This window comes from Sparus aurata, chromosome 14 (genome assembly GCF_900880675.1).
Source record: "Sparus aurata chromosome 14, fSpaAur1.1, whole genome shotgun sequence".
In the NCBI taxonomy this organism is placed as follows: domain Eukaryota; kingdom Metazoa; phylum Chordata; class Actinopteri; order Spariformes; family Sparidae; genus Sparus; species Sparus aurata.
The window spans coordinates 24,159,557-24,174,882 of record NC_044200.1 but is presented as its reverse complement, the minus strand read 5'-3'; the positions used below and the strand labels follow the sequence as shown (position 1 = coordinate 24,174,882).

Genomic DNA, 15,326 nt, shown 5'->3' with positions numbered 1-15,326 from the left:
ACCTGAGAGAAAATATGTTTTTAAAGCCCGTGTGTTCAACTATCAGTGCGTCTGTAGCTTCAGACTGAATCTCTTCAGTTTCTCTCGTCTTGTTTGTTCCTAAAGTGAAACTCTCGCCAAAATGTAACCCGGGGTCTTTGTGTGAATGTATATGAGTCAAACCTTTGTATAAAAGCATAATTACGATGAAAGAGGCACTTTTAAGATTTACTGTATTCTCGTTTTCAGGTCAAACTCATTTTCAATGGGAGTGCTACGGGCACTTTTACGACAGCATCAAAATCTCTAAGTTTAAAACAGTAAGAAGTCTCGACACAACATGAAACTTTGCTGGTAGTATCACCAGGGTCTCTACACATGAACACGAGCATTGAGAACATTGTTTGTGTACACAGAGTTTACTAAAAAGAAGGTTTTTGAACAACTCACGTTAGCAGTAGCTTGTTCCGCTCGCCGCCGTCCTGCCAGTGGAGAAGTGTCGATCTCAGAATGTGACGTAACCTGGAGGACAGTTAAGGTGGAACTACTGTCTTCCAGCAACAACTATCCACACCAGATCTCACGTGACTTTTCCGGCTTTTGATTTTAGTATTGTTTCTTATATGAGGCTCCTTTTTCAACTTCAAGGTCAATATTGTTTTTCACCAACGACAAAACTGCATTTATATGGAACTAAACTTTAAGTCGTTTACTGCTGCTGAAAACACGTTTCCTGTGAGGCTGCTTCATAATAAAAGCTCTAAAATGCTTTTATTGTGAAGAAGTTAGAGGAAATTAAACATGTTTGTAGCTGGATTAGCGGAGCCACTTTGTTAGCAGTGATTCTTTGATCGTTCTGCAGGGATCAAGACAAGAGCATCATTGTTTTAAGCCCAGTTGTGGTGGAAATGCAAATCCCTGCTGCGCCGAGTAGAACCGAGTCGAACCGAGTACAACCAGGCCGGCAGGTGTAAGACAGGAAAACAGCACCATTCTTCACACTCACACATTTCAGTCACAACATTTTATTTTAAAAAGTTCCGTTTTTGGTGATTCAGCAGCAGCAACCAGTTGTAGATTCATTACTTTAGTTACATGTACAAAGACAGACACTGTTGTCACGTGAGGACAGAAGAAGTCCGATCAGTAATCCTGAGTGTTTCATCAGCGAGTCACCAGCAGAACCGAGGTTTGTTCTGCTGCAGTTCCTCTAATGGCCACTAGATGGCGTCATTGTCAACACGTAAGTACACCAGCCGTTCAGCTCTGGTGGATGTTTTCACTTCTTCTGTATACACTGAGCCGTTCTTCATGGTATTTGTTGCTCGTGCTCAAGTTGCCCATTTTTCTTTTCAGCCTAAAAGTTGATGACCAGCGTCTCAGTGACAAAACAGCAACAAGCAGGAACGCCGGGCTCAGAAACATCGAGGTTTCCAAGCATCTGTCGGTTCTAATCATTTTCCTCTGACTTGTTGGGTCACCAGCTTGTAGGCTGGTTCTGTTTGGGCAGGATTCTGTCACTCTGTGTGGGTTCTCAGAGCTTTTCCAAGCTCTCTGATTGGGAGTTTGGGTCTTTGATCTCTTCGCTGTTGTTGTTGGTTCCTTCCTTGTCGTTGTCCTCAGTTCCCGCTATTCCCTGGAAGTCGTGGTTGTACTCGGGGTCGGGGAGCTGCAGAGTGTCCCCAGGTGGACCAGGTGATCGTCGGGACTGAAATCGGGCCAGGCCTCGTCTCCGCTTTCCAAGAGCCTTGGGACTCGGCAGGCTGCGGACCGACCCCTTGGACGACTGCCTGGAGAACTGGAGGGAGAACTGGCGCCCCCGCGGCCGGGTTGGTGGCCGGTGCTGGATGCTTGTGGTCCAGCGAAATGCCTTGGGTCCCAGCTGGGTGGGGGAACAACACACCGAGCCGGTCCTGGGAATAAGAAGAACAGAGTCAGACAACAAGGGGAAGATGAAAGAGTGAAAGGGTCGGATATTCACAAGAATTAACTTTCATTTCGAGTTTGACAAACAAGCAGTTGAAAGTCGGATGTCATGACTCTCCAGTAGTAACCTCGGGGTGTCCAGGCCTTGTGTTTCCTCAGTCGGCGAGCGATCCAGTCCATTCTGAGGTTTTGCTGCTTCACCATTACCAGAGGCAGCCATGTCCTGACCGACGCCACCGGACAACGGCGGGCTGATGACGAGCTGGGGAAAAACAGCAGTGGGCGAGTTTTCAGGGGATGGAGGGTTGCTGCTGACCTCCCTCAAGGTGGACAGGGTGTCCATGGCCAGGGAGGAGGGCGGACGCACGGCCTCTGGACTCGGATGGATCCTGGACGGGTTGATGACAAAATGTAGGTCAGAAAGAACAACACCAAGACGAGATGTGTGCTTTAAATGGAGCAATCCTTTACCTGAAGTCTGGAAAGAAACTTCCTGTTGCATCGCTGCTGTGTCGTTTGAAGATGGGTCGAGGAGGTCGAAGGTCGGGAGGCTCCTGAACGCTCAGCAGCCGGCGGACTCGACCGAGAACCTGCAGACGCAGAACAACATACTGAATCCTTCTGATGATCAGTTCATAAGCATGTTTTGAAATGTGATTGAAGAGCTCGGTATTTATCAATCTGTGTTATATATGTGCATTGGAAAAAAAGGAAAATATGACGTATCAAAAAGTATCAACAAGTGTATAAAACACACTTCCTGCTCTATACAACACAGAGACACACAGACTCCATGTTTCTACTCAAAGACAGAAAGAAGTTCATGTAGAACATTTGCTGAATGAACAAGAAGGTCCAAATAATGCAGAATGAGTCAGAGACAGAGTTTCACAGAGTTTATAAAGTGTCTCCAACTCCACAACTCACTAAACTGACACATTTGTTAAGGGAGTCTGGGGACTTTCTCCACGGGGACAAAGAAGTAGCCTATATTGTTACTGTTTAGTGTCTTTGTAACATGTGACATGTTTAGATCAATAACATGTTTCTTCTTTCATAAATGGAGTGTAAATGGTGAAATCAGTGTAAACAGTGTGTTCAAACAGCTGATCAATGTTGGCAGGTAAGACTTTAGCACTTTAGACACAGAAGCAGACAGGCTGGTACAGACATGCTGCCACAAACTGACACTTTTTACAAGGAGACAAACAACTTCAGCTGAAAGATTTAATGCTGAATTTACAACAAGGACACAATGACTTACAATCTGTCACACACACAGTTTCATTATGTTTATAAAGTTTTAGGCTACGGAACAACTCCTAAAATCAGCTGATTTGTTAAGGGAGTCTGGTGAAATTGTGGTTAATAGTCGGCTTCATGTATTATACTTTATGCTGAATTTACAAGGACACAATGAGTTACAATCTGTCAAAGACACAGTTTCACTACGTTATAAAGTTTGTTTTAACTCAACAACTCTTAAAATCACTACATTTCTTAATGGAGTCTGGTGATGGTGTGTGTTCACCAACATCTGCTGCTCACACTGGCAGGTTAGGAGACATGCGGTCTGAACAGAGGGAGTAAAAAAACACGTTGGATTACCGATTCTTGCCGCAGTGCGAAAATCGGGTCCTGTTGCCGTTGACGACTGTCGCTAACATCAACTTCATCAAACTGCAGGATGTCAGAGAGTCTGGAAGAGACAACAGTGAAACCCGGCTAATTATCCAACAGTCACAATATATAAAGAGTGTGTGTGTGTGTGTGTGTGTGTGTACCCCATGTCGGTGGTGGAGCCGAGGAATGATGGGATGCAGTAGTCGGCGGCGGCCAGCGTGTACGGCGGCCTCGCCTCGCTGTCGTTCCAGTACATGTCTTTGGTCATGTGAGGCAGGTTCATGTGCATCTCATCGACGGCCAGCAGAGACACCTGGAGGGACGATGATGACATCATCAGGTGTGTCGTGTAACAGGTACCTTCCACATGTCTTATTTCATACTAATGGATGAAACTTTCTCCATTATGACGTCCTGGAAGCTTTCTGCCTCCAGGGTTCTGGTTCTGGGCTGGACGGTGAAACCTGAACATGACACCAGCTGTCGAGTGTCTGTGATTGGCTGCTGACCTGAAGGTTCCTGTCGATGATCCAGTTGGCTTCGAAGTCGTCGTCGTCCTCTCCGAACGGGTTGATCAGCTGCTCCGCTACCTGAAAAACAAGTCAGGCGTCACATCTGGAGTTCAGTCTCATGAGTCTCATTATCTCAGAGGATCAGACATCTTTAATTCTTCTGTCTCCAAACATACAGAACCAACTTTTAATCCTTAATCCTACAACCTGTGAGATGCTTTTCTCTGCAGCTCTGGCTCTCATCCACCAAGTACGTTATTAATAACTGTGTATGGTGTGTTATTAATACAACAGCACAAGGTCAAGAGATGAAATAAGGTCGACCACGCGTCTGTTTATGTCAACAGGAAAATAAGACGAGAATAGAAACGGTCCAAATTATTTAACGTGCGCTTCAAGTAACTGAAGTCAACTCCTGCACCTTCAGCCAGCCGGAGTAGAAGAAGAACTGCAGCAGGGTGAAGACGGGGACGTACAGGTCGAGTTCGTGGCCGGCGTACTTTCGGGCGGGGTCGAGGAACTGGCGGCCAATCAGACAGGCGAAGAAGAAGGTGTAGACGGCGAGAGTGACGACCTGCAGAGAGAGAGAGAGCAGAGACTTCACCGTCCGCCCCTCCCTGCCTCCCTCTGATTGGGTTACAGTAATGAAGGCCGATGATGTGATTAGACGAGCTGCAGTTACATCCGCTTAAACATGTAATGGCGACAGATGTAAGACAGGGAGTAGAGAGACAGGCCTGCGTGTAGACCAGCGGGATGCCGACCCAGTCGTAGCCGAAGAGAGTCGCGCACCAGGTCCTGAACAGGTTCATCTCCTGCGGACACACACAGGTTCAACAGGGTTGCCAAGTTTGGCAGCAGTTCAAAAACCCAGATTTCTGTGACAGCCCTCTAGAAGAAGCTCACATTACAACATGTCTGGCTAATGTGGTCACAGACTAACAGAGGTTCAGATGCTCTGCTTAAGTGCCACTTTCTCTTTGACGGGATGTATTTGTCATCTAATGGGACGCTTCCATACTTCACTCCTGCTCTAATGTGACACCAGAGGCTCAGAGTGCTTCTAGGGAGCCCGGTTATGCCCCACATGTCGGCCCGAGTGCCCCACATGTCGACCCAAATAACTGCTTTTGGATATTTGCCCTTAACGTCACTCTAGCAGGCAGTAAACTCTAATTTAACGTCAGACTAACATTGGACTCCGGCGCTGGACAGACTTTGAATTTTGGTTAGTAGTTTCTCGACAGTGATCGCTGGAAACTGTTTGGAAAAGGTCGGCACTAAAAATACTCGCAGGTCGATCAGACAAACCGTCATATGGAGGCAGAACAACAATGTTTGGAAACTAGTAGTCAATAGATGCATTAACGCTCTTCAGCTAAAGCTCCATCGTGCTGCTAATATCAGCCACTAACTTCCAGGAACTTGTGAGAAGCTCCACGATCGCTGACTGCTGTGAAACAACTTTCCACTGCAGTGATTCATATTCTGACACAGAACACATAAAGCTTCCTGTAATCTCGTGCGTCACATTGAGAATGTTCTGCAGGTCGATGCTGTCTTGGATGCGTCCTTCCTGTCGAGCTTTAGACGCCAAGTTGGAGAACCAGACGACGGGAATCCAGTACTTCAGGTGAGGCGAGCGGATGTTCTCGAACACCTTCCTCTCCTCCGGAGTCATGAAACCTGCAGGTGGGCACACAGAACCAGCAGAGGTGAGACATGTTGGTTTTCTTTTGGGTCCATTTCTTTGTTCTTGCCTCTAAAACTGATCTGTGATCTGTATTTCAGATGATGTCGTGTCACATCCTGAGAGCTTTCATGAACAAAACAAGAAGATTCAGGCTCATCACAATCCGCTCTGCAGCTCTCTGAGTCCTGCTCTAATTGGCAAATAACAAACCGGTCCCTCGGGTCGGATCAGGACACTTACAGGAAGCAACGAGAGCAGCCGGGAAGGATGTGAACTCCATCTGACATTGATCATCTCTGCAGGGACAGCTCAGATACTAAAGTTTCCAGCTTCGTCACCGTTCACAAACACTCGGCCTCACCTGCCTCGACCACGTGCTCCATGGTCGGGAAGCGTTTGCAGACAGCGGTGCTGACGGAGCGGAAGATGAGGAGCGACGTGAGGTTAACGTAACGTACCAGCGTGCGGCGCAGCAGGCGGCCATATTCATCTTTACCCTTCACACAGCTGGAGGAAGCAGAAGAGACGAGATGACATGAATCACACAAAGAAACAAACACTCGTCCTGTGAACCTCTGAGAATGATTCCTCTCCAACATCTTCACAATCAAGCAAACATCCACAATTTAAAAGGCGATTTGGGGCTTTTAAAAGCCACGATGTAAAAATCAATAAGACAGAATCACTTCTCATAAAGTCTCCTCATGTAATAATTCTCATAATAATCTCATAATGTCCTGCCACAGTTCTGACAGTACCTGGAGATGTGGAACATGAGCCGGTCGGGCCAGGGCAGGTTCACAAACTGGTTCCACCATCGATTCACCACCAGAGTCACGTAAAAACCTGCAACGACAAATTCATATTACATCATACAAATCAAACTTTATTAGCTCCTTATCCCAAACACATAACGTGACATTTCCTAATTTTTGTACAATCTACATATACAAGAAAATAAATGGATATATCAAGCTAGAACCACTGGACAGTTAGCGAATGCTACGAGGCTAACGCTCCTTCAACTTATGCTTTTAAAAGTAAACATTATCAACGACAACAGCTGCTAGAAATAATAATAATACTGCTACAACAACTACCACTAGTGCTGCTACTACTATAATTAAGTGAAGCTCCATCCAGCTAGCAGTTAGCTTTTAATTAGCATAAAAAATGGGAGCAGGGTTTAAACACTTTCTCCAGCTGCAGACGTCCTATGTCATTTTTTATGGAGGTAGCAGTTTCGTCTCATGCTATGCTAAGCTAACAGCTGTCAATCGTCTCTCCACAACCAACCGAATAAGTCACAGTTAAACTTTTATCTTACTTAACATGTTTTAAGTGTTTTTTCTAGCATGAGTGTCGCACATCACATTTGTTTGTATTTGTTACGTATACATTAATCTGCGTTAGCGTGTGCTAACATGTTTAGTGTGCTAATGGTGTATTTAGCAGATGTTTAGTGTGTTTAGCAGATGTTTAGTGTGTTTAGCAGATGTTTATTGTGCTCTCAGTCTGTTGAGTTTGTGTCTTGTCTCTGTTTAGCATGTGTTAAATGTGTGTTGACCACATTCATATTGATTTAAGCAACTTAAACCAATGTTTATCCACTTGTCAGGTATGGATGTTATCTTTCCTTTAACGTTGAGCACAGGGTTGTTTCACAGTGTTGACACAGAGTGAAGGGAACATATAGATACTGAGTCAGAATCAGGCTGGAGATCAGATACACACACAATCAAACTGCTTTTAGCTGCTCTTTAATGATCTGTTTCCATTAGCAGCCTGCTAACGAGGCAACCAAACACCCAGCCTGTCCAACGGTCTGTCGAGCTCTCTCCTCAGATAGGAAACAGAGTTATAGTCGTAGTTTAGATTTAATTAAACTTCTGTTTTATTGATGTATTCTGATTTTTACTTAAAGGTGAAATATGTGAGTTTTTTTTTTTTTGTTTAAATTAAAAGCTTAAATATCACCAGAATGTGAAGAAATAGAAGAAATGTGATGTCAAAGATGTCTATGAAGTTGAGTGAAGTTAGCATGCTAACCAGCTAACCTCGGGCATGAGAGCATCTTTCTCCCAGCGGTCCGCTGGTTAGCATGTAATGTAAGATAAAAGTTTGACTTTGACTTATTCGGTTGGTTGTGGAGAGAAGATTGACAGCTGTTAGCTTCGCCTAGCATGAGACGAAACTGCTACCTCCCTAAAAAATGACATACGACTTCTGCAGTTGGAGAAAGTGTTTAAACCCTGCTTCAAGTTTTTATGCTAATTAAAGCTAACTGCTAGCTGGACTTCACTTCAGTTTTAGAAATAGTTTTATTAGAAGTATTATTATTTCTAGCAGCTGTTGTTGTTGATAATGTTTACTTTTAAAATCATAAGTTGAAGTAGCGTTAGCCTCGTTGGCCCGCGTTTGGACCGCTGGGAGAAAAGATGCTCTCATGTCCGAAGCTAGCTGGTTAGCATGCTAACTTCAGGTAGTCCAGCTAGCTGCACAGCCAACTGAGCAAAGAAGCTAACAGTAGCTACAATTAGGATGTACAACAGATCACAGTTAGCAGCAGTTAGCAGTTAGCAGTTAGCGGTGGAGCTAATTTGAACTACTTTATATACAGCTGTGTATCTTTATCATAATAACACTTTTATGAATATGAGTAAGTTTCATTTGTATTAATTATATTTTGTTATATATTGTGTATGTATCATCTGATGTAGACATGTAGTTGGAAGTGTGTAAGTGGTATAAAAAGTAGCGTAACATTTAAATACAGTATTTTAAAATTGTACTTCAGTTTTGTACTTGAAGAAGTTACTTTCCACTTGTAGCTGGATACTGTACGCTGGTTTACAGTCGGCCATGTTGGATCCAAAAACAACAGCCATCTGTCAGCGTGTCTGAGAGTTAAGCTCTGGTCCCTGAGGACTAATATTAGCTCGGCTCCTCCCGTGATTATTAATAATAACACAAACTGTGTCCTTTGATCCGCTGACGAGGCTGTAATCTGTGAACATCAGGGGAGTGAAATCTGAAGGGACGATCACGTTAGCTGTCATCGTCACCAGCAGCTCGTTAGCAGGTAATCAGAGACGTACCCAGAACGAAGGTGACGGGAATCTGCTCCGCGTATTTATCACAGTACATGGAGAGTTTCTCAAACAGCCTCTTCTGGTCGTCGTAGAGGACGAGCCTGCAGCACAGACGACACCAGCAGTTAGTTACTGGAAGTAATCAGAGTACATTCAGTCAAGAAGTGAGTGATTAAGTAAGATTAAGTAATGATTAAATTGATTGATTCATGGTGAAATTATTGATCAGCCCAAGAAGACGACCTCAATGTGTTGTTTTGCTTGCATCCCTCAGATAACTTTAGTTACTTTGCAGATTTATGGATCTGATTATCGATCACACAGCTAATCAGTCGACCCAGACTTAACAGTATATATGTTCGTGTATTATACAGAATGTAATCAGTTACTTTTACTCGTCATTTTGAAACTCAGGTACTTTACTTTTGTACCATTTCAAGGTGAAGTAATTCCATTTTCTAATACTTTAAACTTCAATTTCACTACTTTTTTAGGTAAATATTGTGCTTTTTACTCCACTACATTCATTTACTTACTTTAGTTACTAGTTACTCTGCAGAAGATCAATCACGTGTCCATCAGTCGACACAAAGTACACAATATATACATGTAAATATATGATTGAGTCCCTTTTACTTGTACTTTTGATACTTTATCACATTTAATATCAGATTCTTTAAGTACTTTTACTCGAGTACTTTTCATTTGGGTGACTTTCACTTTTACCAAAGTAACATTTCAACATGATACCTTTACTTTTACTCAAGTACAACTTTTACAACACTGCAGAAGAGTTTAAACATGAAGAAAAACAGAATATTGACACTTTAAAGGTAGAATGTGACACCTGTACACGAGGCTCAGCGTGGTGTACAGCAGCACGAACAGGATGAACTCTCGGTACAGCAGCTTGTAGATGCTTCCTTTCCAGCGCAGCAGCAGCCGGTGGAAACTGAAGAAGGTGGCGTTCGCAACTTTACTGGAGTACGTGACGGTCATCCTGACAGCAGCTGACAGACAGACAGACAGACTCTCATTCCTCTCACAGTCTGGACACTAAACACCTTTGTAACATTCAGACAATTTGTCTCGTGGTTATTCTCAAAGTCTTGTACTCACAGAAACCTTCACAGTCGTCTTTGTTCGCTCTCTGCTGTGTTTTCCATCAGACTTCTTCTTCCCTCATTTGTTTTGTTCCAAATGCCTCCCAGCCAACCACTGCCTCCCCCTCCATCTCTCTCTCTCTCCCTCTCTCTCTCTCTCTGATGCTCTCTCGCTCACTCTCACCATGATGCTGTCCAGTTGCCCAGTAATGCCAGGCAGCACACACACACACACACACACACACACACACACACACACACACACACACACACACACACAGAGCTCCAGAGTTGTATTGATGATCCGACAAGCTAAATGTAGTCGTGTTTCAGCTGTGGAGGTAAACATGTATAAACAGAAACACCGTCAGAGACAACGTGATGTCACACCGCAATCATTTTAACCAGGGGTTTGGTGTTTAAAGGAACAGTTCACCTGAACATGTCACTCACCACTCATCCTCTCCTCCCTCCATGATGATGGTGAAGTGTTGTAGTCCACGAAACATTTCTGGAGCTTCACAGTAAAACAGAGTTGCAGCATTCTGCTTAACAACTGAAGCAGCTGGAGACTTGATTTAAAACAGAGACACAATCAAAGAAAAAGAAAAATACTTGATTAAATCTTTGCAGAATCAGTTGTTAGCACTTCCTGTTTGTAGTGTTCTCATGGATGTACAGACGACTATCACTGAATTACTTTTATTTTGAATAAACCTTAAAACGTGATGTTTCTAAGGCAAGTTCTGCACATGTGAGGAGCGTCTGTTTTGAGGATTTCTAAGCAGATTTATGACATCATCCTCTCCTCCTAAAAAAAACCAAATGGAAATACTCAAGTAAAACCTCAAGTTACATTCCATCACAGCCAAACATCAGCATTATATTATATATATAAAGTCACATTTATGAATAATAAATACATCTCAAAGTCTCTGATATTAAATGTTCAATGTATCAAAGTAAATGATACATATTTACATGTGTGTATTAACTGTATACTCTGGATCAGCAGTTACAGAAGATACAGTAACTGAGTAAATGTACTTAGTTACACTCAGCACTGTTCCTGTCTGACAGTTAGCTGATTATCTGTGTGTGTCTGTGATTAATCGAGCAGGAAAATAATCAATAGTTGCAGCCCTGATCACCATTCAGCTGGTGTTTGACGATTGATTGATCTCAGGTGTTTTCTTAAAGCTGATCCATGATGGCGGTCGTTATTTCTGTACAGCAGAAATAAAGCGGAGTGAGAGGTCTTCCCTCTCTTTGTGGGTGTCTTCTGCGCAGGCGCAGAGTGGTTCCCTCCTCTGAAAGACCACCACGCGGAGGACCCGTGCACAAATGTGGCTCTGCCGTCACGCGGGGCTGATCTCCGGTCAGTTCGCCGTCTACTCCCCGCTTCTTCTTCGTGCCGCCTGCTGGTCTCAGACCGGTGCGGCGGCTGCTCCGCCCCGGACGGACGGTTTCGCGGTAAAATCAAGAGCGGATACGCAGACAAACAGCAGCAGAGACCCCGAAAACAACAGGTGAGTCCGAGTTCACCTGTTTAAAGGTTAGTTTGTGTTCATGTTTGTGCCGTCAGCCGTGTTTAACGCTCCTTTAGCCGCTAGCTAACTACGTAGCAAACAAGCTAGCTAACGTTAGCTTAACTGTTGGGATGTGCAGCAGTGGAGACAGTCAGGGAACTGAGTCAGCACAGATGGAAGAAGATTTTACTCAAATAACTGTAGTGATAAAACTCTGCAGATACCTCCTGCTGTCAAAGTGTTACTGGAGGAGAAGAACACAAATATTAGTATCAAGTTATACTTCAAATGCTGCAAGTAAAAGTATCTATCACAGAGTAATGTTCAGTATTTAATCATGATATAGATGCAGTCTTGTGTTCATCAGGTTTATTGTTGCAGCAGTTAAAAGTGGAGCTAATTAAAATGGGTATCTTAATCTATAATGATTTATATATTACATGTTGTATTGTTAACCTAAAGCTGCAAAGTAATTTAAGTTATCTTATGAATGTATTTGAGTAAATGTGCTTTCCACCACTATAACTCATGATATTCTTCAGCCTGCTCTTAGATATGGAGGACAAAAAGTGCCAAATAACAAATAAATATGCCACTAATTTACCAAACATGATATGGAAAATAAATAAAGGCATTGAATGAATAAATTGGATAGAGAGTTGAGTAAGTTTGGGTAAATAAATGGGCTGGACAAAGCAAAAGGGAAAAATTATAAATAAAAAATGAACTACATTGGGAAAAAATAAATTAATCTGGTAAATTAAAACATGTCTGTTCTGTTTATGTATTTCAGTTTACTTTGATTAACACCTGTCTGACCACCTGTCCTCTCTCTGTTCTGCACATGCTCAGTAGAGTCATGCCGTCCAACGTGGAGATCAAAGCCAAAGTGAGCGACCCCAAGAAGTTTGGAGAGAAGGCTGCCGAGCTCAGCCAATCACAGGGCACGATCATCAGACAGCACGACACCTTCTTCAACTGCAGCCAAGGACGACTGAAGCTGCGAGACTTCATGGTGTGTGTGTGTGTGTGTGTGTGTGTGTGTGTGTGTGTGTGTTGCTCCATCATCAGCACCAGGTACTGAGCTGTGGGCTCCACCTGGTGGCCACAGGGAGCGTTACACTAACTGTAAAAAAAAACAAAAAAAAAGGGTTTAAAATCCTTCACTTCCTGATTCTTTGATCATCATGTGAGTCCAAAGCAAAAATCCGACCAAATATTCAGTTTTCAGCCTCTTAAATATGAAAATCAGCTGTTTTTCTTCACTGTAAATCATTATAAACTGAAGATCTTTGAGTTTAAGATATTAAACAAACAAAAACAGAGTCGACAGTAAAGATAATTCTCTCTGAGTTTGACAGGATATGTTTGAGGAAGGATTCAGATCTTTTAAGTAAAAATACAAATACCACAGTGTAGAAATACACAAAATACAACAGGTTTGATTCCAGATGATCAATACTGATCAATGAAGTGTCATTAGAAACAAATGAAAGAAAAAATCCCAAAGCAACAACACTCAAAACAAAAAAGGACAAAAAGAAAAGTTAACGTTGTAATTCATCAGTCTTAAATCATGTTAGTTAGAATTAAAGTATTGTTGCCAGAATAAACCACATCTTGAATTAAAGGTTATTAAATTAAATCTTTGTGTGTTTGTGTGTTTGTTTGTTTGTTTGTTAGAACGAGTCCGGTCAGCTGATCTACTACGAGCGTCCGGACACCGATGGACCCAAACTGTCCCGTTACTCCATCAGTCCGACCAGCGACCCGTCCAGCCTGCGGGTAAAACACCACCTAACCCGTGTGTGTGTGTCATTACACACTGTCATTTATTCATGTTAATTATTGTGTGTGTGTGTGTGTGTGTGTCATTACACACTGCCATTAATTCATGTTAATTATTGTGTGTGTGTGTGTGTGTGTGTCATTACACACTGCCATTAATTCATGTTAATGACTCTGTGTGTGTGTGTGTGTGTGTGTGTGTGTGTGTGTATAGACGGTGCTGTCGGACGCCCTCGGGGTTAAAGGGGAGGTGCGAAAAGAGCGACGGCTGTTTCTGATTGGTCAGACCAGAGTCCACATGGACACAGTGGAGGGACTGGGACACTACATGGAGCTGGAGGTAACACACACACACACACACACACACACACACACACATTGGTGTTGAATTGATTACTTGATTAGTTAATAAAAAGAAAACATTGATTAAGTCTTTAAAAGAAGTGATCCAGCAGCTGTCAGTCATCAACACTCTGCATACTGAACTTTGACATCATTGTCGTGAGAGGAGAAGGATTTGTTGGGTCCATTTGAAAAGAAAGGACCACGATGACGCTGTAATATTTAATAATATAAACATAGATAATGTTGGAGAACATGACGACTGTCAGATTAAGAACACGAGAGAGTTCACAGGAGAAGAGAGGAGCAGAAAGGAGGGACGACGTCAGCAGAAGTCCCGCTGAACTAAAAACAACAGCAGCAGCATCTTAACGAACAGCCTGAACTAACGACAGCCTGAACTAACGAACAGCCTGACCTAACGGAGGTGTCGCTGAGTAAACACGTCACCTCCACGGCGCCGCGCGTCCTCCGCTGTGTCGTCACAGCGTCATGACGGTCGCCGACTCCGATTTGATTAAAGCTGCAACAGATTTTGAAAGTGAGGAGCAGGAAGTCGTTTTCTCAGAGACGAACAGGTGCGAGTCAACGTGTGATGAACAAAATGGACTCAGCGTTCAGTGGATGTAAACTCACCTGTTGTTTGTTTGTTCGTGCAGGTGGTGATGCGTCCGGAGCAGACGGTGGAGGAGGGACAGCAGGTGGGTTTGAGTTCACCTGTAAAACCAACACGTAAAGTTTTCTGTTTGTATCCTAAATGTTAGATAATGTCGTCCGTGTGGAGGTGGGAACAAACCAACCAGGTGACCATCGGCTTCTATGGGAGACAAAACAAACTGAACTCACAACATGTTCAAACTGAAGTCTAACTCTTAAACACTTTGTATTTGTATTCAGGTGGCCGAGGACCTGATGGAGAAGCTCGGTGTTTCAAAGGAGAGTCTGGTTACTGGAGCGTACATGGACCTGATCCTGAAGGGACACAAAGAGACATAAAACAAACGCACCTCTGGAGCAGAGAGCAGTTTGTAGTAACCAGATATAAACAGTAATAAAGTCCACCAATATTAACCCTGACGTAGTGTTCAGAGGACGACATTCTGTAGTATTCACACTGTAATCAGATTACAGTCTGGATTAGATTTGTTTCTGTGAAATATTTCCATGTTTGAATGTGACGAGTTGGTAACAGAACGTTAAAGCTGAAGTCATTCCTGTCTGAATAAATGTTCAAACACATCTGGGCTGATTGAATCGATTCTGTCTCGACTGAACTGACTGTTTGTTGATAACAGATTTTACTGATGTGGGAAAACAGAAGTGATTTGGTGTTTTTGAGGCGTTTTTTTGCCACTAGAGGGCAGAAAACTTCACATCCATCCTCCCCTGATGGAGTCGAGTTTGTGTCCATCTGAAGCGTGCAGGTTCAATACTCGCTTCTCTTTTATCTTCATGTTTTATCACCAGCTCCTGAGATAAACATCGAGCTGTTTGGCTGTTTTATTTTAGTCAGTTTGGACTAAAATATCTCAAACTATCAGATGGATTCTGAAGGAATGCGATTCAGACGTTCTCGTTCACCTCAGAATCAGAATACTTTATTGATGCCCGGGGGGAAATTGTTATTGTTACAGAGAAAATGGAAACAAGAGATAAAGATGTAAATAAAATATTAAGTACACAAGAAGAAGGAGTTTTAGTAACCGGTGATGGTGATCTTCATGGTGTTTGTTCATCAG

At 43.1% G+C, this 15,326-nt stretch overlaps 3 protein-coding genes across 8 annotated transcripts in view; 2 read left to right on the top strand and 1 right to left on the bottom strand.

Annotated features, from left to right (window-relative positions):
* LOC115595755 (NACHT, LRR and PYD domains-containing protein 14-like) overlaps nt 1-15,326 on the top strand; it is a 965,684-nt gene that overhangs the window by 745,756 nt on the left and 204,602 nt on the right.
* LOC115595770 (bestrophin-3) lies at nt 974-10,183 on the bottom strand. The gene is made up of 14 exons (XM_030440581.1): nt 9,945-10,183; nt 9,673-9,835; nt 8,832-8,926; nt 6,492-6,579; nt 6,095-6,240; nt 5,572-5,726; nt 4,778-4,855; nt 4,462-4,614; nt 4,038-4,118; nt 3,690-3,841; nt 3,514-3,604; nt 2,377-2,495; nt 2,034-2,294; nt 974-1,892 (listed from the first exon to the last, which is right to left on the bottom strand). The coding sequence occupies exons 2-14, from the start codon at nt 9,822-9,824 to the stop codon at nt 1,514-1,516; spliced, it is 1,950 nt and encodes a 649-aa protein (XP_030296441.1). The 5' UTR covers nt 9,825-9,835; nt 9,945-10,183; the 3' UTR covers nt 974-1,513.
* On the top strand, nt 11,209-14,826 carry LOC115595801 (uncharacterized). 6 transcript variants are annotated; one of them, XR_003986776.1, is made up of 8 exons: nt 11,209-11,457; nt 12,310-12,472; nt 13,141-13,242; nt 13,460-13,585; nt 13,828-13,972; nt 14,006-14,165; nt 14,247-14,288; nt 14,485-14,826. XR_003986776.1 is itself a non-coding variant. In XM_030440632.1 (6 exons), the coding sequence occupies exons 1-6, from the start codon at nt 11,273-11,275 to the stop codon at nt 14,581-14,583; spliced, it is 714 nt and encodes a 237-aa protein (XP_030296492.1). In that variant the 5' UTR covers nt 11,212-11,272; the 3' UTR covers nt 14,584-14,826. The 6 variants fall into 6 exon arrangements, 3 of the variants coding, with proteins under 3 accessions (XP_030296492.1, XP_030296491.1, XP_030296494.1); XR_003986778.1 differs by having other exon boundaries at nt 11,210-11,457; nt 13,882-13,972; XR_003986777.1 differs by having other exon boundaries at nt 11,210-11,457; nt 13,882-14,165.

Bases quoted from the DNA above. Each gene is read 5' to 3' on its own strand.
- LOC115595770 (XM_030440581.1), bottom strand. From the start codon at position 9,824: ATGACCGTCACGTACTCCAGTAAAGTTGCGAACGCCACCTTCTTCAGT. The intron at 4,119-4,461 runs GTGCAGGAGTTG...CTTGTTTTTCAG, and splicing joins TCTACTCCGGCTGGCTGAAG to GTAGCGGAGCAGCTGATCAA. The intron at 2,496-3,513 runs GTAATCCAACGT...CTGCGTCTGCAG, and splicing joins TCGCACTGCGGCAAGAATCG to GTTCTCGGTCGAGTCCGCCG.
- LOC115595801 (XM_030440631.1), top strand. From the start codon at position 11,273: ATGTGGCTCTGCCGTCACGCGGGGCTGATCTCCGGTCAGTTCGCCGTC. The intron at 12,473-13,140 runs GTGTGTGTGTGT...TTTGTTTGTTAG, and splicing joins TGAAGCTGCGAGACTTCATG to AACGAGTCCGGTCAGCTGAT. The intron at 13,586-14,246 runs GTAACACACACA...TTGTTCGTGCAG, and splicing joins GACACTACATGGAGCTGGAG to GTGGTGATGCGTCCGGAGCA.